General features: G+C 53.9%; 7 protein-coding genes across 7 annotated transcripts; 4 read left to right on the forward strand and 3 right to left on the reverse strand.

The window, feature by feature from the left end:
- Positions 1–880: 880 nt before the first annotated feature.
- Positions 881–1,634, forward strand: M406DRAFT_51523 (uncharacterized protein; the record flags this gene model as incomplete). The annotated part of the gene is made up of 3 exons (XM_040924447.1): positions 881–910; positions 1,005–1,083; positions 1,348–1,634. 3 exons carry the CDS (start codon positions 881–883, stop codon positions 1,632–1,634), a joined length of 396 nt encoding a protein of 131 aa, XP_040774709.1.
- A 2,792-nt stretch (positions 1,635–4,426) lies between these two features.
- Positions 4,427–7,244, reverse strand: M406DRAFT_357204 (RNA-binding domain-containing protein; the record flags this gene model as incomplete). Its single annotated transcript, XM_040923615.1, has 8 exons — positions 7,203–7,244; positions 6,221–6,246; positions 5,504–5,828; positions 5,375–5,435; positions 5,091–5,184; positions 4,868–5,035; positions 4,758–4,809; positions 4,427–4,686 (listed from the first exon to the last, which is right to left on the reverse strand). Coding segments are annotated over exons 1-8 (990 nt in total), but the record flags the coding sequence as incomplete, so codon positions are not given.
- Positions 7,245–7,513: 269 nt separating this feature from the next.
- Positions 7,514–8,613, forward strand: M406DRAFT_109014 (uncharacterized protein; the record flags this gene model as incomplete). The annotated part of the gene is made up of 3 exons (XM_040915328.1): positions 7,514–7,598; positions 7,678–7,775; positions 7,944–8,613. 3 exons carry the CDS (start codon positions 7,514–7,516, stop codon positions 8,202–8,204), a joined length of 444 nt encoding a protein of 147 aa, XP_040774711.1. The 3' UTR covers positions 8,205–8,613.
- A 6,423-nt stretch (positions 8,614–15,036) lies between these two features.
- Positions 15,037–15,943, forward strand: M406DRAFT_65097 (uncharacterized protein; the record flags this gene model as incomplete). Its single annotated transcript, XM_040924915.1, has 3 exons — positions 15,037–15,068; positions 15,118–15,484; positions 15,611–15,943. The coding sequence occupies 3 exons, from the start codon at positions 15,037–15,039 to the stop codon at positions 15,941–15,943; spliced, it is 732 nt and encodes a 243-aa protein (XP_040774712.1).
- Positions 15,944–16,097: 154 nt separating this feature from the next.
- On the reverse strand, positions 16,098–19,749 carry M406DRAFT_85163 (uncharacterized protein). Its single transcript, XM_040926056.1, has 3 exons — positions 16,600–19,749; positions 16,439–16,539; positions 16,098–16,376 (listed from the first exon to the last, which is right to left on the reverse strand). Exons 1-3 carry the CDS (start codon positions 19,696–19,698, stop codon positions 16,325–16,327), a joined length of 3,252 nt encoding a protein of 1,083 aa, XP_040774713.1. The 5' UTR covers positions 19,699–19,749; the 3' UTR covers positions 16,098–16,324.
- A 756-nt stretch (positions 19,750–20,505) lies between these two features.
- Positions 20,506–22,591, forward strand: M406DRAFT_347242 (SGT1-domain-containing protein; the record flags this gene model as incomplete). Its single annotated transcript, XM_040922268.1, has 2 exons — positions 20,506–20,899; positions 20,964–22,591. Exons 1-2 carry the CDS (start codon positions 20,653–20,655, stop codon positions 22,589–22,591), a joined length of 1,875 nt encoding a protein of 624 aa, XP_040774714.1. The 5' UTR covers positions 20,506–20,652.
- Positions 22,592–23,077: 486 nt separating this feature from the next.
- Positions 23,078–24,331, reverse strand: M406DRAFT_229627 (uncharacterized protein; the record flags this gene model as incomplete). Its single annotated transcript, XM_040915813.1, has 2 exons — positions 23,078–24,132; positions 24,181–24,331. Coding segments are annotated over 2 exons (1,206 nt in total), but the record flags the coding sequence as incomplete, so codon positions are not given.
- Between the last annotated feature and the right edge of the window lie 2,313 nt (positions 24,332–26,644).

Below are 26,644 nucleotides of genomic sequence, written 5' to 3' on the forward strand. Positions count from 1 at the left end.
CTTCCCCGTAGTTATCATCGTCGTCGTCGCCTGAGAAGCCATCAAAGTCATTACCGTCAGATGCAGAGTCGACAGTAGACGGCTTCTTGGGTTTCGTTGCTATCCTTGGCGGGTTTTTTGTAGTATCCTCCGTCTTCTGTGAGTCAGATGTGCGAGTGAAAGGACGTCCGGAAGGGGTCCTCTTCTGCGCCGGCGCACTTCGCTGTCGCCTCTGCGCCCTCTCCTGCTTTCGCCGCTCCTTTCGAGATGTCTGCGGCTGGCCTCTTCTCGAAGGCGGCTGATCGGTATCGCCTCCTAACTGCTTCAGAAGACTGGCCGGAAGACTGGGCCGGAGAGGCTCCCGGCCCTTTGGCGCCATTCTGAATGTTGTACAGGATCGATTGCCCTGGCGTCGACGGTAGTTGCAAGTCCAGAGTACGCTTGAACGGGAAACAAGAGACGGTCAGTGAGTTTGCGATTTGTAGATGAGAAACTCAAAGAGTCGATAACTGAACTTTTTTGTGGGGCTTCTAGCATCCCGCTAGAAATTGCGGGACTGGCATCGCGCATGGCGCCCTACCACTAGAAGTACTTAAAGTATCTAGCCTGTCATGCCTGTTAAGGCCTGCCAGATCAGCACTGGGGGTCTAAAAAATGCAAAAGCAACCATCTTTAGCGCACTTGAGGCGGCCAAACTGTGGGGCCATCCATCTGTAGACAGGCTTGCACCTCAATCCGACCTCACTTCACTTGATGCTTCACAAGCTCATGTCTGGCCGCCCTTCGTCCTCAACCCCGCGCTTGGGCATACTTCTCACTTCGCATTTCTCTGTAACTCTTTCACACTACTATCATACCAACGCATGGTCACAGGCACACAACCTCAACTCGCTTGCCCATCATGCCAGAGGGACATCTCTCTCACGATGAGGTTTGTCTCTTGCTCTCCCTCTGTCTTTCTCTTTCTCTTTCTCCTCCTGCATTGGCAGCCTTCAGGCAACTTCAGCTGACAATATGTTGTATAGTTTTTCAACAAACTGGGGGAGCTCTTTACTTCCCGGAAGGGCAAGGATCACGGCTCGGTCTATCTGACCCAAAAACGACGTACGGCTTCATCGTACATTCATCCTCAATTCTCATGGCCGCTGTCTCCCTCCTAGGTTCATGTGTTTGCGTTGGCCACGTGCAAGTGTACACGAGAAGGACTGCCACGCTCAGGCTGGAAGAGTGATGGATGGAAATGAATAAACGAGAATGAAGAGACAAAACAGAGCGGACACTGTTCTTTCACATTTTACCTCGCGACAACCATGCTGACCCAACGCTTTCCAGTCTCCCACAACGAGAATGGCCCCCTTCCGCGCAAAGAGGACCCCCTCGCAGATATCTCCGCCACGCTCGCAGCTGAGGGCAACTCGGATGCTACCCCACCATCCACGTACCCTGTCCTCGTCCGCGCCACGAACGGCAAGGCTGGTGAGGCCAGGAAGGCTGGCAGGCGTGTGAAGCTGGCGACGGTAGTCGACTCGAACGCGCTGGACGCCTTTTACGCGCGGTACGCTGAGATCTGCAAGGCAGGCATGATGGCGCTCAAGCCGAGGGACAGGAGCAAGAGGAAGACCAAGGCGAAGAAGAAGAAGGGCGCTACAGCTTAAGGGCAGGAGAGTTGTGGGCGCAGAGTTGGTCGAGGATCCCACGACTACCTCCTGGCTAGTGAGGGCTAGGCTCATCGTGGATATGTGTCCTCTGCTCAGCATAGTTCATTGGGTTGTCGAGACCAGAGTCGTCATCTGACGTGCTTCCGTGCGAGTCACCCAGGGCTTGGGCCAGCCGACGACGGAGGCCAGTCGGCCGTGGAGCTGGCCCATGGAGAAAGAGGTCCATCCAAGCGGGACAGAAACCGATGTATGGATGGAGATAGTAATCAGCTTACCAAAATAAGACGATGCTCCGACAGTATCACTTTGTTTACTATCCGTCGATCCAGGTCTTCCTCGACGAAATGATTCCTGTACGAACTTTATCTCTTGAGATTCTGTAGGTACTGTCACATATCCTCTTCCAGACTCTCTAATACTTCCCTCAAATTCCTGCAGTCCTCACACTCTCCCTTCTCCGGACGTCTGGCCACACCGACGTACATGACTAGGTTGTCCGGGCACCGCACCTGAGGGTCAAAGCACTCGCAGCTCGCCAGCTTCCTGTGCGCCTCCCACCGCTTCCCACATGTCGTGCACTTGAGATAGTGAATCTCGCACATCTTCTTCACTCCCCGCCTGCCTGCTTCCGGGTGCCCTGTCGTCTCTTCCCTCCCCCTCTCTTCTCTCTTGGCTTTGTATTTAGGTGAGCCTGTCTCTCCTTTATGACCTCTGGATTGTGTAGGATGTCACTGGTGTAATTAGCTCATGAAACACCAGTTTTCAGGAGTTTGGGTCTTACGAGAGACTTGTAAGATATCGTCGCCTCCGTTTCGGTACTTTCGAATCTATATGGTCTCCTCAGATAGCGCGTTGCAGCAATGTAAGGTTCGCGTCGTTCGCATCTTATATCCAAAAGACACTAATGGAGGCGGTCCAGTCTGTGGCAACATGTGAGTAGATGAGGGAAACAGTATTCATCTACCACAGCAGCTTGCATCAGGAATCACGGAAGATTTTGTTGTTTTTTTTCGGGGGGGGGGGGGGGGCGCCGTCACTTTGAACACGCCGACAAGTGGCAGCCGAATACTCCATAGACGAGACATGTTCCACAGAGCTCGTATGCTGCTTGTGCCGGGCTGGCGCAACGTTACGCTGGCGCAAGGCACGGCTGGGTAGTGGCCAGACATGACGAGGGAAGCAAACTACCAATGCGTCGGTCTGTTTCAGGGCATTAGATTATGAAGTTGAAAATACGCACATCTGTGACGGAAGGAATGTAGTCAGCGCCCGTCTTAGGTTGACTCCGAGGACAAGATATGAGTTGATACGATGAGACCGACCAGCAATGACAAGAGCGGTAGGGACATGTTTGGTCACACACTTCTCGGATTCAAAACAGAGTAAGTGTCCCCTGACATTCATAGTAGCTAGGGTATGGGGATCGTTGCAAATACTGCCTGAACGCCCGCTCGAAACAGGTGTCATATTCATCGCATTGGGTATCTTGCAAGCAATAACTTTTGAGGTGTTCCTGGCGAACCAACAGCCCGTATCGACGCCGTCAAGAGGTACACCATTCTTGCTCACAGATCCTGAGGCTGTCTGTCACCTCAATCCTCGCAGCTGCACGTTGTCAAATCAATATTATCAGTCCCTAAAGCAGAGTACCTGGTACGCCAGCGCCGGCGGACATATCGTGGCGAGGCAACAATCGGCTCCAGACCCCGTTGCCGACGATGTTGTTGAAACCGCGAGGACCACCGCGTTCGCTCCGTGCACAATCCTACGCAATCATATCACCACTTCAACCACTTCACCGCAAAACCACATCCCTACGCCGACCCTTCCGCACCTCCGCGTCGAGAATAATCATATGCTATTCGACAATCTAAGGTAGTGCACGCCCGCCCCCTCCACTTCGAACACGAGCCTGACGTGTAGAGGTCGTGTGTGGCCGAACAGCCAGTTCTCACTTGTCCTTCTGCTGTGTTCCCAATTTTCAAGTCGGTCACCTCGGCTCTGTCCACTGACGTGCACGAGGTGTCGCAGATGATCGAAAACCCATATTGCTTTTCCGTTCGAATAATCGAGAAGATGAGATGGAATCAAAAAAGAAAGCAAAAAGAAAGAGGATAAAACGATTAAACAACGTTGGGGTTGTAGGGAAGGGGTGTCACCGAAAGGAGACATCCGCTGACAGGAGCGGCGCTCTCGTCAGGGATGACCCATGAAGCACCTGCTATTGTGTCCCAGCGGAAGCTGGAATCGTGGCAGCGGCGGAACGATCACATGATGTCGTTCTGCGTCAAGCCACTGTGATCAGTCTCCATGGCGTCAGCACCGCCGGGCTGTAAGTATCGGACATAGCTGAGGCCCAGCTGGCGCCCACCATACTGGTAACCCTGGAACTTGGAGATGGCGGTGTCAGCTGTCTCGGCAGAATCGAAACGGACGACACCAGTGCCTCGGGAGCGGCCGCTCGGTTCGTACTGGATCTCTGCCTGTTTGACATCTCCAATGGTGCTGAAGAGCTCGACGAGATCCTCGTTGCTGGTCGACCAGGGCAGCTGTGGGGCCAATTAGCAAATCCCGGGGACAAAACACCGGAAGCTGATGTGACTTACGTTGCGGACGTAGATGGTCTCGCTCCTCTCACCGTCGGCGGTAGCGAAGTCGGTGAAAGCATTAGGCGGGGCCGAGGTAGTGGCTTGGTGGCCTCCGAATGCAGGAGCACCACCAGCGCCTCCACCGTAGCCACCTCTTCCACCATAACCGCCGCCGCCACCACCGAAGCCACCGCGGCCGCCAAATCCACCACGGCCTCCGAAGCCACCTCCGAAGCCGCCTCGGCCACCGTAGCCGCCTCGGCCGCCGAACCCGCCTCCCATGTTGTTGGCGAAGCGGTCGATGCGGACCTCAAGAATGCGACCGTTCCAGTCGTAGCCGTTGAACTGCTGGATAGCGTTGCGAGCATCATCGGGAGTCTCAAATACGACAATGCCAGAGCCCTTCGGTCGACCATCAAGCGAAGCGTGAACATCGGCACGGATAACGCCGCCGGTACGGGCTTTGTCGAGTATCTCGTCAGCATCGATCATTTCGGCGCACGCAACTCTGGCTCAGTGTCTGTTGCCTTACCTGCCTGCCTGAACAGGTCCTTGACGTCTTGCCATCCGACAGTGTACGGAAGCTGGAAAAGAGCCGTCAGTCACACCGTGTCTCGATGTCTCAAGAAGCTGAAGCCTTACATTAGAGATATACAGCTGTCGCTCGTTACCACCACCGCCCATGGCACCACCACCATAAGCGCCGTTGGCGTTGTAGCCCATGCCGCCGCCAGCGCCGCCAGCGCCGCCGGCGCCGTAGCCTCCACGGCCTCCGCCCGGAGCGTTAAATCGTGGTTCGGCCTCTCGATCCTGGGTCACTACCTCAGCACAAATTCTATACCGATGCAAGTGGTATCGTCCTTACCTCCCGGACGTAGACAAGGCGACCCATCAGGTTCTGGTTGCTCAGCGTCGCGACCGCATGCTGAGCTTGATCCCTGGTAGCATACTCCACAATTCTGCAGGCAACATATTAGCGACGCCGTCGGCAAGAAGGGGGTCCTTGAGCCTGTGACTTACCCGCATCCCTACAAATACCGATGGACAACGTCCCAACCCGTCAATCCAACAGTTCCATCAAAAGTTGCCATTAAGAGGGGAGACCGCAGGGAAGACAAAAAAATGAAACCAGCCAGAAGCTACGTGTAGACGCCCACCTTCGACATTCCATTCGGAAGTAGCAAGACATCGGCAAAGAGAACCTCTCCGGCTACATCCACAGCCAGCCCGTTAGCAACCTGGTCCCCGCTCAGCTCGCACCTTCCCAGGAGAACCCACCCTGACGCATGAAATCTTTTAGGTGGTGCCACTTGACGTCGTACGACAGGTTGCCGACGTAGACGCGGCGGTCTTGTTGAGAGTTGTCCCTAATGCTGCTCATCATTTGTTCTCGTGCCTGCGAACGATCTTCGTAGCCGCCCTGGTGTGGCTGCCTGTATCCCTGACCCGAACCTCCCGCAGGAGCGCCCTGACCAGTCATCGGACTGCGAGAACGGCGTTGTCTGGGGCTGCGAGAGCCGCTTCGGGGCGACAGTGAACGGTGGCCGCGATTGTTAGAACGACCAGGGCTCCGTGATCGACGACGAGATCGAGACCTCTCGCGCTGCTCAAGTCTCTTGTCAGTAGCTGTCTACAACAACCAGGAACTCAGTGAAGAGGGCGGGTGTGTGCCGCAGCGAATGAATCTGCACAGTGCAGTGTAGAAACAGGCCGAGCTCAGCAGCGGCTGAGCGAATAGAAGCTCCAAGAGCTTCATACCATCGGCCCCGCCGGCTTTGTAATTGATGACATGGTTTCATTCATCCATTACGAGCAGCGTTGGGGACCCTGCTGGCCCGGTGGAGCTCCGTCTGAGCCAAGGTCGTCGAGCTGCGGGCCCAAGGCGGGCCTGAGCACATACCTAGGCCTCAGGATGACCCAGCAAACAAGCTCTCAAGGGACGAGCATCTTGACAAGGGTGCGAAGGTGGGACAGGTAGGAAGTAGAGGTACTCACAGGACGGTAGGTATCGCCAGTATCAGCTGAAGGAGGTAGTGTAAGTAAGAAGAATATTGAAAGGAGAGTCTGGTAACCAAGAAGGGAAAAAGAGGAACCCAAGCCCAGGAGGATGAAAGGCAGGTTGAGAAGAAGACGAGGAGAGCGCAAAGTGTGGTTGTAAGTCAGGGGGAAGGGGGTCCAGATTTGTAGGTTTTGTGGCAGAGCTCTCGTGGGAAGGTACACCCGGCTAGTGCAGGAATTGACCGCACAAGCGAGTATGCACAAAGGGGGGTGTGGGTGGCCTCATCGAGGCTGCCGCACAAAGAGCTGCACGAGGTGGTGCATCTCAAGGACAGGAACGAGGTGAGACGTGCGCGGGATCAGAGAGGACTAGAGAAGGTAGCAGTACCCGCGCTGCCGCTCTCTGCAGTCGATAGAAACAGGGAAAGGCTACGAGGTCCAGAAGTGTAGGGTAGTAAATGCGAGGGAGGTCGACGCCAACGCAAGCACAAGGAATTGGAATTGGGAGAGGCTGCATGAGGAGAGGGTCGGCGGGAGTGCAGATTGCATGAGCAGGGCAAAGATGAGGTGCAGAAGGAGGTATGGACCAGTGGGGAGAAGGGGGCAGGGAATGTGTGGCATGTGTGTGAGGTGCCCCGGCCGAGCCCAACCCGCAGCTACAAGCGCTGGACGCAAGCCGTGCTTGTACGTACTCCGTACGTTACAAGAGCCATGCAGGGCGTGCGAGCGTGCGAGCATGCAGGCAGACGGCGGACAAGACTGATGTATCGCCCCCGATGAGTGCTAATCTCTGCTTGTCATGGCCGTGGGCACACTCCAAAGAAAGGCAGGACCATGCGGGGCATTCACTGTGCAGGTGGTGAGAGGCTTAGGGAAAGGGGGGGGGGGGGGGGAAGCCATGAAGCTGTCTCCTCTGACGGCTTTGGCACGGCCTGGTCGATCGTTGGAGAAGCAGTGGACGTGGAGGAAAACCACCTACCCATAATTAAAAGCGTCAGACAAATCTGGTCGGTGCTGTGGGGGTTATCCGAGTTTGTGTTGACAAGGCCAGGACTATTGCTGCTTGAGTAGCGAGATCAGGTCGGATCGTGTTGTCCGGCTAGTATTGGTTTTCCTTTCTGTTGGTCTGCTGGCCGACAAGTTCCCAGGTGGATGGATGGGGAGTCCTGACACAGGTCGTAAGCAAGAGGCTCCAACGAAAAAAAAAATGGAAAAGAAAAAAAAAATGAGCGTAGTCACCCCAGACTAGAGGATACACACGCGAGCCAAGGGGGGTGTGCGTGCGTGGCAATGGGTGCTTTCCTTGTGACACACGACAACGGCGGTGGGAGGACGGCAGGGTGGTGCAACAAGATGCTGTGGACTGGCTCGTGTAGTAAGTGAGTGAGAGGGTAGGTAAAGGTTTGTGTTGCTGGGGCCGGCGCTTGCTGGTGGTACCTTGCAACCTCTTGCAGATTTTGAAAATCCTGCTGCAACAGAGCAGACACAGGATGCAGAGCAGGGAACGTCAAAGACAACACCAGGTCCCAGGGACAAGGTTGTGGTGGTGATGGTGGGTAGAGAGGGCAGGTAGAAGGAACGTGTCTGGTATGCAAACCTCCGTACCGAGTACGACAATGGAAACAGAGGCAGGTATGGCAAACACACACGCCGTGGCTGGCTGGCTGAGTGGCTTCGACGGCCCACCTGGTAGTAAGCAGTGACTCCGTCCAGACTCTAGAGCCGCTTGTACCTGGCCCTTTCCCGGGTCTCCATTGGCGAAGATGGCGTGCAGAGAAGAGTGGATGCCGGCAGGGTAGGGCCAGGGCAGCACGGTGCAGGGCAAGGAGGGCAGGGCAGCCAAAAGGGGGGAGGAGACAGCAGAGGAGATGTGATTGAGGTGAGGCTAGATGGAGGGCTTGAGCTGCTTGGTGACAGGGTCTCCACAGCACACAGCAGGGCAAAACGGTGGACGGAGCTTCCAAGTGACAAACCTGGGTGAGGGTCGAAAGGGATGGAGTAGGGCTACCTTTCTTAGGGAGACCAGGTCGCTGGCGTGCCCTGTCGAATCGTTTGAACAGTGTTGTGGTCGTCTCAGCGTGCAATGCAGCCAAGAGGAAGAGAGATCCGTCGCTGCGACGTCGAGAGTTCTTCAGGCTCTAAGAAGGTTGAGGTTCAATCTCCCAGGAGGCAGGCCCCAGGTGATCCAGATGCCTTGCCGAGGCTGTCTCTACTGGTGTGGAGGTGCCAGATGTGATCCGCGCAGTACAGGGAACCAAGCAGTCGCGTCCGGAGCTTCCAGTGGCGTGTCGCGTTGCGTGCGCGTCTGAGCAAGTGCACGCGAGCGAGATGGAGGGGGTTTTAGGTCAGGGAGTGTGAGGTAACAAAGTACAGTACAGCTTTGGTTTGGGGGGAAGGGGGGGACGGATCGATGGGGACGGCAACACAGGGCGGAATTTTCTCAACGGAGAGGAGGGAAAGAAAGCTGCTGTTGAAGCAGTCAACAGTGGGTCGCCTTGGCCCTTGCGTCACCGCAGCTGATTGGTTGGACCCACCTGGCCCGAGGGCTTGAGGAGGCGGGGCTAGATGGGCCTTGACGTTGGAGCAGGGGCGTCCAAGGTCCCCAGCCTGCCAGCCTCCTTCCGCAGCTGGTGTATTTCTCGAGACCACCTGCCCGAGGTTTTCTCTCCAAGCATCCCATCCGCGGCACAACAGTTGGCTGGACGTTCCGACAGCATGCTTTTTTTTTTTTTTTTTGGCCTATGAGATGATTATTTGCCATGACTATGACCCAGTTCGTCTGTGAAAATTCTACAGGACGACCTCAAGGGCTCGCTCTTGAGCATCTCATTTGGGTGGTTGTGGAACTTGCCTGCGGATAGACACAGCCGTTTTTCGAATTCGTGCCTACTACCTAGCTTCCCAACATGCTGACGCCCTAGAAATGCTTTGTTAGCAATACTTGAGACAATCTCGTAGGAAACGTAGCATATCGGTACTGTATCGAATACTGTATCGAGACGCCGCTATCACACAGTACTTTCCTTAAGTCACTGATTGTATCAGTACTACAAACAGGTCTGGAAGCCTTCAATCCCTGTCGAGGCTCGAGGCTATTTCATGCAATAATAGTGCACAGAGGGGTGGCCGTCTTCCTTTTCCTGGGCAAGGTACAGCAGAGCAGGACCTTGGGCGACATACCACCATCTATGTCCTAGAAAAAGTACTCCTGCATGATGAGGTGCCATGCAGAGCTTGCTGCCGAGAAGATCCGGATTCTTGTCTCTAAGCTGAGCGTGGAGGGTTTTTGTTTTTCCCGCCTAAGCGGTGACCGGAGTAATTTGTGAGTTTATCTGTGCAGTGCGTCCTGTAGAGCTACGTGTGGTCAGTGAAAATGGTACCAGAGACGCTTCAGATCATAGCGTTTATTGTGCAAACCTCTCAACAGAGCATTCTGGAGGATTCAAAGCCAAAGACAGTTTCTCTAGAACCCTGGCTCCTTGTGGTACATACTATACGACTGGGCTGCGGTTTGCGAAGCAAGCAAGTGACTATTGGAGACTTGAGCTGTGACATGACACAGCAAACTGTCTAGACGCTCCCACGGGATCCTTGAACTCGTGGCTCATCGTTCCCTATTGCTTTCTCTGCGGGAAGCGCAAAGTCTTTGCCCGGGCTCCAGCCGTCCCACATTCCTGGTTCCCAGATGCTCGAGCCTGGGACTTGGTCAGGGCCCTCGACCGACCGACAACGAGCGGCACAGCTGACCACCCATCGAGGACGGCTCAGGCGAGCGGAACGTCAGCAGGATTGTGCACAGAAAATCACTCCTCGTCATGCTAACCAAGGAATCGGATTTTGCTCGACATCCGAAAGTGCTTGGCCAACAAAAAGACCGACATTGCGACAGCAGATCATCTCGGTGTCTGAAACTTGGCCAATGGAAGAAGCATCAGTTACCATGTCCAACAGTACTGATACGTGGACCCGTCGCCGGCCGCCTTATGAAGGCCGTGCCCAAGCCGCATGTCCCGAGTGTCACACCATGCTGTCGAGTCAAGACGCGCCTAGACGGCGTCATTGTGCCGTATGCTGGTAAGTAATTGCGAAGCACAGCCGTAGTGGGAAGGCTGGTCGGTCGGGGGAAAAGCAATACGTTACAGCCACCGGGCCTTTTTCCCCCTGACCGCTCTGGTACACTGTGCACACATGCTGGCTGGCTGGCTGGCTGAGCGTCATTATAAAGGGACTCGAGATGGACGGGTACTATGACACCATAAATATGACACGTAGGTCCTCAGAAGGCAAGCGTGGGATGTTCTGAATTGTCACTTTCGGTTGGCTTTCCCTTGCTTCTGAATCCGCATGGCTCGGAATCTGACAGTCACATACTGTCGGCAGAGAAGCACACCACCCCCCAACAACATTACCGTATGTACATGTCGCAGACCGGACTCAAGAAAAGAAAAGAAGGATTGTAGTCGGACATGAGTCTCCTGCAAGTGGTTGGTTAAGAACCGAAAAGGCGGAGACTCAAATCGAACACTTGGACCTAGCAAGGAAGCGACGAGTTGTTTCGGGCTTGATACTGACAGCAATGGGCCAAGGAAATAAATGAGTAAGTTTCAGGACATAGGAGACCTTGAATTGCCACCTTGACTACATATACATATAGTAAAGGTGGCAATTCATTCGCAAGGAAAATCCAAGCAGGCTCGATGGCCACATGACGCCGAGGTGTAATCATTTGGCAAGCTGTGAAAAGGCTGGAAATGATGGGTGATTTCTACCTAGTGTTGCATGATGGCTGCTCTGGAAGGTGCTGCGGACCTCATGATAGTGCAGACAAAGTCTTAAGTAGTCCTTGCTCACTGTATTTCTTTTTGTTGGAGGGGGGGACGCCGAGGCATATATGGCTTCGTATTTGCACAGAGGGCGTCTCTCATCATAATTGTGGAAAAAAGAGAAACATGCACATTAGGGACGACGATGGCAGACTTTGGGATCTCGATTATTACTTCATAAATAGACGTCGCGATCGACCGAGACAAACTCAACGATTAATTACATAAGTGAGTAATGTGTGAGGAGGAGGGTCTGCAATTAGAGCCGAGCTCGGTTTATCCCTTGGCGTAGCCCCCCAGCTCCTCCTCGTCAGTCTGCCAGGGAAGGAGAAAGTGGGGGCTCCACCCATATAGCTCAAAAGTACTGCATAGTACCACAGTACCAAATTTGTACATTGGTGCCCTCCCTGTTGCATGTAGCCTGCAATCTGGGGTCCGGACGTTCTCGACTCCACCCGGGACATACGCGGATCCTACCCCGATCTGCATCCGCCTACAGGGCATCACATTACGAACCACTCCTCCAACGACAGAGACTCGATGCTCGGCGACGGCAACAATTCCCGTGCGGGATGCCGTCCTTTACTCGTTGCTGCACGGCATGAGTTATCCTATGCATATGTTTCCCGCGGCTCCCACACTGCTTTTCTATGGAGAGGCCACCCGAATCTCCGCAGAGGGAACAGTGATTCGGATCGCACAGAAACGCTCCTCGTTTTCGGCTAACGCTCACGGGCTTGCTGTAACCCTCCGAATCATCTCGTCGGACAGTGTCTGGCCGCATCGACGTCCCTGCCTAAGTAGGTAGAGCAAATTTTTCTTTCTTTCCTTCTTTCCTGCTTCTTTTTGCGCTGATTGGAGAGATAGCCCAGCGCGGGCACCCTAGCGTGTCTACAATTTCTATGGCGACCAGGATTCCCTTCACCGGTGGTCTGAAGTGAGCAAGATTAGGATCAGGATCACACCTCATCATGCTCTCTGAGTGGTCGTTATAACACTTTGTGGAGGGATCAAGCTTGCCGCCTTCCACCCTCCTGCACATAGTTCCTCCCATTTGCTTCCCCCCCCCCCCCTCTTCCCTCCTCTCCCTTCGGCTACAGCTTGTGTGGAGCAACAAGTCACATCCACGCCCTTGTGCTGTATCTCGCAGGAGACTATGACATAGTCTGTTCTGAACACCACCATATCCACCGTATGTCTAGGCAAGGGGTCGAGCTATCTAGAGTACTACCAGGCAGATACCAGCAGTAAGATGTACCGCACAAAGGTCCCAGCGTTGCGCACCCCCACCCACAGATGCGATTGACTTGGTCACAAAGGACTGGATTCTAGGAGACGAAGCGGCACAAAGCCACACCTACCACCAAATTTTGAAAGGCTAGATGGGGGTCCGATGATGTTCAAGGCGAGACAATACCTTCATGAGAGCCCCGACTCAGCATGGCATCTCTCTGCAGTGTCACGCTTGATCTCTTGCTTAGGGCGTTCTCTGTGGAGATGCCTTCAAGCTCCTCACATCTACTATGGTTTGCAACACAATAACGAAGATACCTGTTGCTCCTCTAAAATGATCAGGATTCGAAACGCAAGGAATGTTCTAGATTCAGTTCCAGCTTCGCGCTCTTTAGAAGAAAGACGAGGGTAAGAACCGGCGGATTGCACCATCAGGCCGTGGCCAGACGTTCTGATGCGAACCTCAAGCCGGTATTGTTCTGTCCTATCTCGCAAAGTTCACCACTTTGAATTACCCACAGAACTCAAAAGATACCGTTGTGCTGCTTCTTCGCTGGGGTGTTTTCGGACTGATCTGGTTGTGCAAAGGACAGTGGACTGACATGTAGGGGGTGGGGGACATTCTCCCACCCTAGACTAACATTTCAGTGAGAGGAGCTTTGCTTCAAGGTTCAGGATACCTTCTGCAGCTTACGCAACCCATATCACATATCATAACTGAGACCTCGGGCCTGATATGGCTGGACCGCCGTGGACTGCAGCTCGCTGCGGCGCATTGCAATCAGCCGGAGGATGTTGACCAGCGTCGCCACTCAGAGGCTGGGAAGGGCCCCTTAGTACCAACATGTACTGCAGTCAACCTTGACCCTCATTGGAACCATCGAGACGCAAAAGAGAAGCGAAATCCCGGGCAAGGAAACGCGCCGGGCAATCTGGGACCCTGCTCGGGCTAGGCACGGCAACACAACGTCTGTAGCCTGTCTGTTCGGCCTTGCAAAGCGCCAGTGGGCCTTCCTGGGAAGACGGCACTCTGATACGAGACGCAAGCCACCAGTCCGCCTGATGTAGCAGGGTTCAGTGCGCAATGGGTCGCCGATGGGCCAGCCCAAGCTTGGAGGATAAGCGGAACCGGTCCAGGAAGCAGGCTCCATTTATGCACCTTACGACGGTACGGTGGTTGCATTCCCTTGCCCTCTTGTGGGATCGGACATCCAAAAAGCTATGCAGGGTACAGCTAAAAGAAACTCCGAGCCTGGTATACAAAGTCTACCACAATACCCTTCTGGCTCGCAAGGCTAGCTGCCTTGCGATCAAAACCAGGATCTTCTGAGCAAGTGTTGAAAGGCTGCTGGTCTGGGGCTGAAGAGCGAGAGACTATGCATAAGGAGCCGATGGCCACAGAAGGACCGACAGATAAGTTGTCATTCGACAGAGTCTTCGCATTGACCAAGCTCAAGATTTATTTTCCTTTAACTCCGCAAACTAATGCAGTGTCTACCACAATTGGAGGCGTGTTCAGCAACAGTTCAGGATGTAGCAGAAACCTGCGGAAGACAGGATGCAGTCACACAACCCGGCAGCGGATGCAAGACTTGAGAGGCATCCCAGAAAAGGTGGCTGAAAGATGCATCACATGTACTCAGCTGGTCACTGCACAATGATGTTACGATCATCGAGCCGGAGGCGCTCACCCGGCTAGGCGTCCTGACCACACCACCAGAGCAGAAGTGACAATCAAATCGGGACAACCACACGGCGATTACCATTTCGAGAGATTGGCGTCTTGTCTAGCAAACTCGACCATTGCTTTCACGTTTCGCTCCCCCCGCACCGCCGTAGTGCTTGACACCTAAGGCACTGCACAGCTCTTCGGAAAAAGGGGGGGCCGAAGGGGGAGGGGGCACATTCTTTGGTGGAAACACGCTCGCAATCGTACCCACCCTTTCTCAGTTCTCGGCGGTGACAGCTGACGATTCAGATTTGGGCGTACCACCAAACGATAAGTCTATTGCGTACAGAATGTTGACCTACCAATACCAAGAGGGAGGACCTCGGACCCTGTCTGCGAATTCACTTTCTGCACTACTCTGAACAATTGCCTACCTGGTCAATATAGTTTATGAGTGGCTCTAGGCAACTGTCTTCCAAAAGGTGAACATGCATGAAGAGGGTCTCAAACCGATAGGGAAGTGAACGGTCTGGTAAAGGAGCACAACAATCCCTACACATATTTGCTGTAAACTTCTGAAAATCGCCCGCCCAGGACGATGTGTAGAGCGGGAGGAAGTTGTTGTTGTGGGCCTGAGCTCTCACAGGGACAGTCCCTGTCACCTGCAACGGGAATCACACCGTTATTCCCGAGCGCTCATCACTGAATTGGAGAGGGACCCAGAACCTTATCGTCTCGCATCATTGATTGACAGCTCGGAACGGGAGCCACAGGGTTTTTTTTCTCCCCTTCCTGCCCTTCGTCACCCTGCGCTACCCGTAGCGTGATGCGAAGCAACCAAGCATAACGCGACGCGACTCACCTGACGATCTGCTGTTCTGCTACTGTGCAGATCACACATTACCAAAAAAACGTGCGAACGATTCTCAAAGGGCTGAAACGAGTGGAGCAGCAAGCAAACACCACAAGCCCGCCATGCCTCCTAGAGCCCCGTCGTGCCGTGCAGCATTGCGCGGGCAGCCGCAGCAGCCAGCAGCTCTCGTTGCTTGTCGGAGAATCACCACGGCCTCCCGCAGCAACTCAGGACCATGCCAGTACAGACCACGAACCCGCCTGCCTGGTATGCAGCCCTGCTTCCAACCAGCAGCATCCTCGTCTTCCTCCGTCAGCCGCCGCTCGTACCACTCTCACGACCACCCGACGCCCGAGTCGTCCTTCTCCCCGACCGAGCGTGCCATCCTGACTGCCGCATGCGCGCACGTCCCCGCCCATGGGTTCTCACAAGCAGCGCTGTCTCTGGGCGCAAGAGACGCCGGGTATCTGGACATCAGCACAAACCTGCTGCCTCACGGCGTCTTCAGCCTGGTCCAGTGGCACCTGGTCTCGCAGCGGGAGGCACTGGCCGAGAAGGCGCAGGAGCTGTTCGGAGGCGCAGAGCAGCAGGATGGTCAGCGCATCGGCGTGGGGAGGAAGGTGGAGGCGCTGACATGGGCGAGGCTGATGGGCAACAGGGAGGTGATTGGGAGGTGGCAGGAGGTAAGCAAGCAGAGCACGCACGAGACGACAAATCGAAGGCCCACAGACAAAAGTCGAGGCAAGGAGGACAGGAGAGACAAGTTGAGGCCCAGGATTTTTGCTGACAGGTAGTTATGACGATCACAGGCTCTCGCGATCATGGCCCAACCGAGTTATGTCCCCGAGTCTCTCAGGGAACTCGCCAAGCTGTCGGACGAGATATGGTTCCTGGCGGGCGACGTCTCCGTCGACCCATCGTGGTACACCAAGCGCGCGTCTCTGTCCGCCATTTATGCATCGACCGAGTTATTCATGACGACTGACAAGTCACAAGATTTCGCCGACACGAGAAAGTTCCTACGCAGGAGACTAGAGGAGGTGCAGGACGTCGGCGGGTCACTGCGTTCATTGGGCCAGTGGGTCGGCTTCACAGCAGGCGCGGGCTTGAACGTGCTCAGAAGCAAGGGCATGCCAATATGAAAGATCCAAGAATATCAAAATAATATAAAAATTACATTTGCACAGGCACGAGTCGTCGAGTCATATGAGCATTGCGCCCTCGGGATAATGCATGCAGAGAGTGCCAGTGCCAAGATCTTCGTGCATAAGGTCTCCTCTTGTCCGACCACGATGACGAGGGCAAGAACATAGTCTGATTCGTGTCATGAAGCTTCTTTACATAAGGTATCTCGACAGGCAAAGCAAAGCAAAAACATCAAAATCAAGCCACCAAAACTCCATCCCAATACCTTCTCCATCCGCAAAATCGCTTTGTTTGTTTATGCCTGTGAGTGAAAGGAGACGAGAAGCGGTTCACGGAGCAACGAGTGCACCGTCATACACGCAGATAGACTCTCATCCTCAAGTCGAACGCATGTATGTGTCCACTGTTGGCTGACGGGGATCCCGCATTCTGGAGGAAAAGGTTAGCCTTTCAGTGTGGGTAGATGATCCATCCTCGTTCGCACAACTCACCTCGTTATTTTGACATCCTGATCTAAGTTCGCACGTCCCTCAATTGCATTGGGGGTAATGAGGATGAACTGACGGCCAACTGAGTTGCGTGCTGCCGAGATCTGTGAAGCGTGAGTGTCTTTATCTTGAAGAGAGAAGGGCATCAGGAGACTTGTACTAACCAGCATATTGGTGCTGATGGCCCGGTTGACATTGTCCATGAAGACATCAAACTCATCAAGGCAGCGTAGTGGAGAGCCCATGGCCTCCCAGATTGCGAGTAGCAGACAGATGGACGAGAATGACTTCTCACCGCCCGACAGAGTCTTTGTGCTGCGGGCCGCCGCATTCTTGCGAGTCTTGTCCGGCTCGACCTGAACCTCCAGTGTCTGAAGATCGTGTCGCAGAATCAGCCTGCCTCTGAAGTCTCGCTCGCTGAGCAGGTACATAAAGTTCGCTCGAGATTGCGAGGAAATATACCGCCGGAACTTTCTCCACTTGGAGAGCCGGTCCTCCAGAGTTGTCTTCAAAGCCTGGTTTTCGAACCGCACTTGTGCGTATCCCGTTTGCACTTCCTCAAGAGCTTTGAAGCTGCTGTCCAATCGCCGTCGGACCTCCTCGTCGGTCATGCCCCTTCTCTTTTCGCGCTCTTGCAGCGTGGCCCGTAGGGAGTCCATTTGTTTCTCAAGAATGTCGTATGTCTCATCTTCAGCGATGTGGATCCGAGGACAAATCTGTTCCGCCTGGGCGGTAAACTCGGCCACAGTCTTTTGAAGTTCCTCACGTTTGTGCTCATGGCGCTGTTTCTCGTCGATGGCAACCGCGTGCTGGTCATGTGCTTCGTTCTTTTCTTGCACCGTAAGCTGACGCACATCTTTGTACCTCTTGACTTTGTCTTCGGCCTTCTTAAGCTGAGGCTCAAACTCCCTCACAGCCGCCTTCGCAGCCTTGACCTTGTCCCGCAGACCTTCGCAGGTCCGGTTTTGCTCTTGCTTCCTCAGCTGCGTAGTGCCGTATGAGCTGCCATAGTGGTCGAAGTCCTCTTGGGCTTTGCTCAAGTCAGCACGAAGACCTTCAAGCCTCCCATCAACGCCCTCAAAAGAGTCAAGCTCGGCTTGGATGTCGTCGATCTCGACCTGCACTTCCCTTGCCTTTTGCTTGTTGCTGTCAACAGTCTTCTTGATGTCTACGATGCTCTTTTGGCAACGTTCAAAGGCCCGTTGCTGCATCGCTCTCTTCTGCTGAAGATCCCCTACTTCTCCCTGGAGCTGGCGCAGTGTCTCCTTGTGAAGAGAAGTCTCCTGCAGGGAGTCACTCCTCAGGCGAGGCTTCTGATTGGCATCTGGAGGGCGCGACGGCGCGGATGTGATACCGTTGGCATTGACAGAGATCCGCACAGTCCAGTCACGTCGCCCTGGGAAGAGATGGAAACAAGCGGCCACGTTGGGTGGAGGTGTGGAGTGCACCATGATGCGGGTCGCGTCGCCTTGGTCTTCGACCAAAATGACCTTCTCGATACGATTGTTGATGATAAGTTGATTGCGGATCAGTGAATTGTCGATCTTGAGTATTCGCATAACCGTATCGAATTTCTCGTCTGGCTCGTGCCTGGACGTATCGATCGGTCTTGAATTGCCAATGAGGATCGGGCTTTTGGTGATTCTCAGGCGGCTCATCATGTCCCTCAGTCGCTGCTGGTCACGCTTGCTCGTCACAACGAATCCGTTCAAGACTTCTCCAAACATCCGCTCCAACATGGGCGACCATATGGGTTTTAGGACTTGAATGTGGGCACCTACGGGCCCCACGGGCTTCTGCTCAAACCCGGCGTCCGCGTCAATCATCCTCAGGAGCTGCGTCATTTGTGGCTCGTATGCGTCGTAGAGCGAGTTCTGGCCTTGTTCAAGCTCCCGGATCCTCTTCTGCAAAGCCACAGCTTCATTCTTCTTCTCGGTCATCAGTTGGTCAAGTGTCTGCAATTCTCCGCTGACCTTCTCGATCTCTCTGTTGAGGTCCGGGATGCGCAGCTGTGAGTCTTCAGAGTCCTTCCTGAGCTGGGCCTGCCTTGTCTGAGCTGCCTTCAGTTCCTCGTTCCTCCGCATGACAGCATCTCCATTCAGGTCCTGCAGCCGCTGCTCTTCCTCTTGAATCATCCGCTCGTACTCTTTGACGTTCTTGCGAGCATTGCTGACGCGGCCAAAGGCATCACGTTCGTCGCTGTTAAGCTTCACGAGAGCCTGTTTAGCCTCCTCGTGTTCTCCTTGCGCCTGTTCTACTTTGGCCTGCAAAGCATTATTTGCTTCGTCGGTCGTCGTGAAGTCTTCTTCGGCCTGCGTGATCTGTCGCTCGACTTGGGCCAGCTGCTGGGTCTTCTGGTCGACAGCCCGTTGCGCATCTGCAATGTTCCCGTCGCATTCAACAAGCTTGCCTTCATTTTCGGCAACCTCGCGCTCGACCTCCTCCACCTGGCACCAGGCCAGCTTCCGACATAAGAGCCGATGTTGACGACGCAAATTCTCGGACTCCATGTAAAGAGAGTAGTCCTTCTTGGCTCGTTCATGGTCCCGCTTGCAGATGTCCAGTCTCGTCTGAAGATCGGCCTCTTTGGTTTCATTGGAGCTCATGTACCCTATGACGACGCGGTAGTCATCATCCAGCTGTTGCAGCTGTACTCCCTGCATAAAAAACTTGAACTTTTGTTTCGGCGTTGACTGGTTGAGAAATTGTCGTGCGTTGTCCTGTGACAGCACATTGAGCGGATTGTCGACTTGGAGGCAGTAGTACTCGACGATGTCGTCGACGTCCTGCTTCCTCTTGCTGATGACCCTGCCGCCAGCAGAGAGGACCCTAAAGCCGCTGGTTCCTCTCTTGTTGAAGCGGCGCTCGACCTGAATAAAGTCCCCGTATATGTCGTGCTGGTAGGCACCCTGGCCCTCGTTCTTGATTTTGACTATGAGCCTGGCCTCGTGCTGCCCTTCCTTGATGAAGGCTTTCAGACTGCCTCCTCGATTGGTGGCGCTTGCCTTTCCGCCAAGGCAGAGGGTGATTGCCGTGAGAATGGCGCTCTTGCCGCTGCCGTTCTCACCGACGATGAAGTTGAGAAGCGGACCGAGCTCGACGTTTAGGCTGCTGTGGCACATGAAATTGACACAATGAATGCCCAAGAGGATGCCATTTTCAGAGGCTCTGTTGTTGAAAAGCCCTTGGCGCCTTTCCTGGGTCTCCAAGTCTTTCTGCTGGAGTCTCTGGGTGGCACGCCTGTCGTCGTCGTCGGCGTGCATGAGGTCTTTGAATCCATCGTCTCGTATGATGTCGTACTGGGTAGCGGCTGGTTCGTCGTCACGGGCCGTGTCTCGCAGCCCATCATTGCCATCTTCGCCACGGTCCATCGATGCTTCAGAAGGCTCGCGGGCAGCTATTGTTCGTGCGGGCTGCTTGCCTTCAGAGATTCGGGCGCGTTTGCGACGCTGTGAAACGAGAGTGTCAGTAACAGTCTGCTGCTGCATACGCCGCAGAATAATTTGTAGAACAGTAGAAGAGGCTCCAGAATAAGAAATCGAGCTTCACATACGGCGTCGCTCTGCAGATTAGAACGTGCCTCGCGCGTTTCGATAATATCCTCCTCGGCATCCTCCTGGTCGTCATCGTCTCCGCGGCGGCGCTTCCTGGCAGCGCCGGCAGCAAGATTGTTGACAGTGCGACTGGGCATCTTGACTGGTTGCTAGCCTGTCAGAGAGAAGCGTCAAGAAGCCGACCCAGCCTCAATGTGCTGGACGGAATGTCTTGGTCGAGGCGGTCTTTGTGGGGGTAAACCAGAGGCAGTACGTAAGTAAGGCTTGACGCGCAGCGCGCCGCAGTAAACACGCTAAGTTGAGCGGTGGACGAAACCTTAAGTATGTAACCCTGTACTATGTAAATACTACGCACAAAGGGTCTGCCCAGCCTTCCAGCATCTCCCTTGCTACCCTTGCAGGCCTAGCCCCACCAACCACACTGCACACTCTCTGGACTACTTCAACAACACAAACTTCTCTAGAGTCTAAGGTCCTTCCACTTACGCACACAAACTTCTCTAGAGTCTAAGGTTCTTCCACTTACGCACTCATTTCTGCTCTTATTTTTCAAATCATTCTCAAGTCAGCTCAGATAATATCTGGCAAGTGGAATAGGTCTGATGTTCCAAGCTTCCAAGACATCTCACAATATCGAAACCACAACAATCTGATGAGCACAGTATGGCCGGAAACGATGTCGTTGAGGACCCGGACGTCATAGGTCAACGCTCTCAGGCCTTTGAACGGGTGCTGCCCGACAATTGTGTGGAGTACATGCTCTTTGTGCTAGAGGCAGATGCACAAGCCAAGAACATCCTGTCGGGCCTCGAGACTGTTAGAAGAGCGGCAATTGAACTGTCAAAAGATCTCACCAGGGGCTATATCTGGCAGCGTGATGGCTTTGGGCTCGAGATGAAAAATGAAGGGGGTATGCTTCCAGCCACGTTCCCCATATGATCTCTTCTGATATACTAATGAAGAGGGAAAATCAGGCCTGCATTATCTCCATGGTATCAGTGACTATGGGGATTCCATAGAAGACGAATGGCTGATCGTCTACATGCTTCGGGAGCTCACAAAACAATTTTCGAATCTATGGGTGCGAGTCTCTGACAGCGACGGAGAATTCCTATTGGTCGAGGCTGCCAATGTGCTGCCAAAGTGGTTGAACCCGGAAAATGATGCCAATAGAGCCTGGATACATGGCGGCCAACTATGGATTATACCTCTCCAACAGTCGGACTCTGGCGTGCCATCGAAGAAGATGGACCTGTCCCAGGCCTTCAGCACACTTCAGTCCGCGCCAGACTCTCTTGTTCACTCAACGTTCATCGAAGCAGAAGCATTCTATCGATTAGAGAAATACCCCGGCCAGATTCAGGAATCGGTACACCATGCTGTCGTCACCATACCAAGACGGCTGGCATATGTGATTCATGAGCTGCCCAAGTCAATTGCACCCGCTATCGAGGCGTTCTATCTCAGAGACCCTAATTCACTGAAGCCCCTCCTGGTAGCATCTCCCGAACGGCTCACCTTTCCGCCCAATGATCTTGTAGACTCGAGCGTCAAGTTCACAAAAGTCCTGTATGCGCAACTAAAGTCTCAACATTTCTCGGCACCTCCAGTCTGGCAAGATCTTTTGGCCGCATCTGAGAGGGCGATTGTGTCAGGGGCCGATGAGGAGGATCAGAAGAAACACGCTCGGCTCGAGCTCGGCATGAAGGTCACCTGCGGATTCGAGATGCTCGCCTTTGGTGCAGCCAAGAGCAACAAGCGGACGGTCAGAGAGCTTTTTCTCATCCTTGAGGATCTGATCGAAGACGGAGACTCGGTTCTTCCCGCGGATGCTGACCTCAACTCATGGCAAGACGCTGGCCGTGACGATGACGATTCCTGGATGGATATCAACTTTGAGGACTTCGAAAAAGAGCTGGATGGAAAGGCTAGCACCTCGAGAGGCGAAGGCTTTACGGATACTAATGCACAAGCTGATCTTAGGAAGGTCGTCTCACGCTTCGAGGCATTCTTGAACGACGACAAGGCGGGAATCGACGGTGCAGAGCTTGATGAGATGGATGAAGACGACGATGAAGATGCCACGGACTCAGACGAGGAGAGCGGTAGCGAAGATCGTGACGTGAGCTTCGACGAGGAAGAATTCGCCCGCATGATGCGTGAGATGATGGGTCTGCCGGCAGGGAGTTCGCCGGCACCGAGCAAGGCAAAGGGGAAAATGCCAGCCTCAACATCAACAAACGACCTAGAAGAGGACAGTGAAGACGAGGAGATCAGGAAGTTGTCGGAACAGATGGCGGCAGAACTGAACGATCACGGAGCTTTAGACTTGGATCCGACGCCCAAGAAACTCAAGGCTCTCAAGGACAAGGGCAAGGGCAAAGAGAAGGCTGCAACGACAACCACGGAGGAGATTGCTGATGCCCAAGATATCGATGATGACGAAAGTGGAGACGAGGAAGTGGACATCGACTATAACCTCGCTAAGAATCTGCTCGAAAGCTTCAAAGGCCAAGCAGGCCTGGTCGGCCCGGTTGGTACGATGCTGGCGGATATGGGAATTCGTCTACCGCGGGATGAAGACGACGATGAAAATGAATAAGATATCCCCTGATCCAGACCCATATGAAGATAACAACGTATGAGTCTCTGACTGCTTCAATTACGCATCCGTGATATGTGACACTCGGCCCAAAGGTCGTCTCTCCTTGCTTCGGTATCTAACACTTTACATTGCCTACCCAACTTCATAGCTTCCTTGCGATTGTACTGCTAGCCTGAGCTTTGCTCACAACATCCGCTCGCCCAGTTCAGCACCGTTCAGCACCATTTATCATGTACAGCTTACGGTCAGATGAGCACTGGAGGAAACAAGCGAAAACATAAAGAATTGGCAAGGCTCCTGCTGCACAGATCATGAATAAAGGGAGTTTGTGCGAATTTCAACTAGTCTATTGATTTAGATGACATGCTTGATCTCAAACTGGTACTAAAAGAGCAAATACATCGGCATGACCTGCCGTTCATACAGTTTTCTTGTTGATCATGTTTCATGAAGCAGCCCTCCAACTAGGCCATCCGTCTTGGGCCTCTTTGCTGGCGACATCTCACTAGTCGGTCTCCCATGGCTTCTCTTGGAATATTCCTTTATGCTCTCTAGCCGAGCCAGCACCGTGTTCAATTTCTTCCTCGCCGCAAATTCCCTGCTCGTGCTATCACTTCGTGGCCGGTAGAATTCTCTCACCACAGCTACCGTAGCATGAAAGCACTGGTACAACAGCAGACGAACATGAGCCTCCTCTTGACATTCAACTAGGTTCCCATACAGGAGGCGAACGGCAAAGTCCTCGTCGCAATCGGACTCGTATTCTGACTGCCTTCTTGGCCGGCCGCTGAAGCCGCGTAGAAAGTCCTTGGAGGGCCTCTCGGTGAAGACCATGGCCATCAGCGGGTCGCCAAAGATGCAGTTGCTCCAGTCGCGCAGCCCCGTCACTCGTATGCCTGCAGCATGATCTCGATCCGGGGGCCCTCTATCTTTGCTGCCGTGATCCGGGTCATCCCAGCTCTCAAGCGGGCGTTGCAATGCTAGTAGTTCCTGCTTTGTTCTCGTGACGTTCCCAGAGATGGTGACCCTCTCGGCCTCGATGTTCCAGTCGTGAGCAGCGTCGAGAACGACCAGTCTTGGTGTTTTGACTGCGTCTAAGCAATGGCCGAGTCGTTGGAAATGCCGTCGTATTGCGTAATAAGGGACCGTCACGGCCATATCTTCAGCATCTCGCAGTACCCCCTCAAGCATGACGTGGAACGCCGGGGCCCAGTTGCCCACCCCTCTGGAGGCTTCTGCGCCCATCTTTGCTCGACCTGGAGTCCCAGGTGTCGAACCGAGTACTGGAACCGCCGGACCGAACCTCCCTGAAGGTGCTTGCAGGAGTGAGATCCGACGCAATAGTCTCCCGGTCTGGAAGTCAATGTGTCTTCGTTCTGGGATGGTCAAACGTTCGGGTAAGGTTGAGAGTGACAGGCCCTGAAGACGCGCGAATATAGCCGACCCCAAATCTTTTAGTGATTGCGTATGGTCGATATCAGTAGGAAGGAAATTCAACAAGTCGACATCCTGCAAGAATTCGCTGTTGGTATTTTGACCTTTGAGGAGACCCAGCGCCTTGCCCGAAGCCAAACATTCATCACCACTTTGCTCCAAGTGTTCTTTCCTCATCTGCGCCGAGCCGCCAGAGAGAAGCACACTTCTGATCCATTTGATGATGACGGCCTCTGACTTGACGGTCCATCGCTCTGACCGGAGCAGCCTCACCATGGAAGGCGGAGCCAGAACCAGCACCAACATATCGTGCATTCTCGAAGCAGCATCGCCTGTTAAATGGGATCTTATGGGTTCACGTGTTCCGTGTTGATGTGGGGACTCAGGTAGACGTGCAATGCGCAATGCATCCAACCTGAAATGAGGCCAGACTGCGTTTAATAACGCCTGCACGGAAGCCATGTCCAAGACCGACCCGGCACCCGTAGTCTTGGATACCGGCGTATGTAAGCTGGCTCGCCCTATCGCGGGCTCGATTCCGCTACTGTCACCCACAGCGGCTTCAGAGGAAAGGCTGGTATGTCGGACCGGCGGTGCTTGAGGAACCGAGCTTGTGTAGCAGTGTTGTGTGAGACCTGGAGGACGCGCGAGGTCGCCGCTGGCGAATAGCTGGCGGCATTCGCCGGCTAACGGCGCTCCTAACGGACCAACCTTCGAATCACTCGACTGGGCGCTCGTTACAGGTGAGACACAGAAAGTCAAAGGACAAGGCGAGCGAGGAGAGACAGGGAGGAGGGTCGGTGATGTTCGCGTTGAGCCTCCGCCAGCTTCCCAGATTTGTAGCCCAGGCATGGCAGACGTGTTTATGTATGCGTTGCTGCTCCACTTTGTTCTCTTGATGGCCGCGACAACACTGTCACTGTGGTCGATCACGCCCCCGAATTGACAAAACTGTCTTTCTCTCTATTGATGCATCTCGCATAGTAAGCTAGAGATATATACAATAGACAGGTGTTTCGGGTCACATCTAGTTGGTAGATGAAAACGAGAAAGGGGCCGCGATCTGTTCTAGTTTGGATGAGAGTGGCTTACGGTCACTGGATAGCCGAGTCTATGGAGAATGTGAGAATAGGACTGCCGAAACAGAGGGCATAATGATAAGAGACTTTAGAAGCAGACTTACATTGCAAGCAGAGTCAGAAGGCCTGCTTGGTGTGACGTCTAAGGTACGGTGAGACTGTCCCGACCTATGTTGTTCCGGGTGGGATGGCTGTGTATCGCGGACCAGGATGGCGGACGGAGCCTTTGTAGGACAGTTCTACTAGTTCCTGAACTTGAGACCGAAGAGTTTTCTGAAGATATTGGAGCTGGCAGCCAGACTCAGGCTCAATATATGAGATTCCCGGGAATAGAGCCTTTGACATGATTATTATGGAGAGAGAGAGGGGGGGGGGGCAGCAAGCTGAGGCATCACATCGATATTCTTAGTCCGCTGACATATGACGCGTTTCCTCAAGCGAAAGGAAGATTTCGACCGGAGAAAGGCCGCTCGTGTAGGCCCGCCTTTGAAGGGCTGAGTTATTTCACGAGATGATGAAGACTTGGGTCCCCTTGAAATGTCAAAAGCAACACTCAAGCGTGTTTGGGTCAGGGAAGACTACCACACAAAAGTGGTACTTTGTCACCGTTGTCTGTAAGTTCGATTTCTCGGAAGATGGAATCGGGGGTCAAGGCGAAGCGTGGATTCTGACGAGTTATGATGCGTGCGTTGAGCTCAGCCAACAGTCGGCGACCGTCTTCTGCTAGGCTGTCGTCGTCGTATGCATCTTTGGAGAGTGTGTCGCCGAATTCCCTTACTATGCCAAGTCCGATGCTTTTGGGCAAGAATTGCTGCGTGGACAATGTGTCCTCGGCTTCCTGCAACACAGAAGTTGATGCACCAAAGGGAGAACACGAGTGGATTCTGATGGAAATCTGAATTTACCCGCTTACACCTAATCGGCCGCCTTGGTTGCACCTGGATGCTGGGAAGCGACCTCGTATTGAGTAGGGCAATGGACCTCTCCCGGCTAAAGGACCTAGTCCAGCCTCTGCGAGCGAGGTGATAGATGTACGAGTGTCGACTTGGGTTTTAGAGAGGGAGAGAGCGGTGTGTTCAGAATCTCAGTCCACGTCGTCTGAATACACTGATCCTTGATCATCGAGTCCACATGGCACGCGATGGTGCTCCGAAGGGCCAAGCGGAATATTCGGTAGCACCAGACAAGGCGGAGGAGCACGGCAGATTGCAGCCGTGGAGCTCGTCGATCTCACGTGACTCATATTCATCGCCTCGTCGCCTTGCTTCTATCTTAAGTTCGTAAGCAATACGGAAGAGACAAGCGAGTCGATCAGTCGGAGCTGGTGGAAGACAAGTCAGATAATAGAGGCTTTGCGGCCTCCTTGTGGTTCCAAGTACAGACCAGATCCGAGTAGCGTTGTGATTGGGTCGCAGCAACGGCGCAAGCGAGCCTGCCTTTCTTCCATTTCCCATAATATAATTCTCAGCAATTGGTGGCTGATGCGAAGATTGTCAAGGCCATCTCAACGTACGTTATCAGCCACACGGTCCGCCAC

This window comes from Cryphonectria parasitica (genome assembly GCF_011745365.1).
Source record: "Cryphonectria parasitica EP155 unplaced genomic scaffold M406scaffold_6, whole genome shotgun sequence".
Taxonomy (NCBI): domain Eukaryota; kingdom Fungi; phylum Ascomycota; class Sordariomycetes; order Diaporthales; family Cryphonectriaceae; genus Cryphonectria; species Cryphonectria parasitica.

What these genes read in the sequence shown, in the direction of transcription:
- M406DRAFT_85163 (XM_040926056.1), bottom strand. Translation starts at nt 19,698, where the DNA reads ATGCACGCCGACGACGACGACAGGCGTGCCACCCAGAGACTCCAGCAG. An exon ending in CCATCAGCACCAATATGCTG is followed by an intron (nt 16,540 to 16,599) that starts GTTAGTACAAGT and finishes CACGCTTCACAG; the next exon opens with ATCTCGGCAGCACGCAACTC. An exon ending in CAGGATGTCAAAATAACGAG is followed by an intron (nt 16,377 to 16,438) that starts GTGAGTTGTGCG and finishes CTTTTCCTCCAG; the next exon opens with AATGCGGGATCCCCGTCAGC.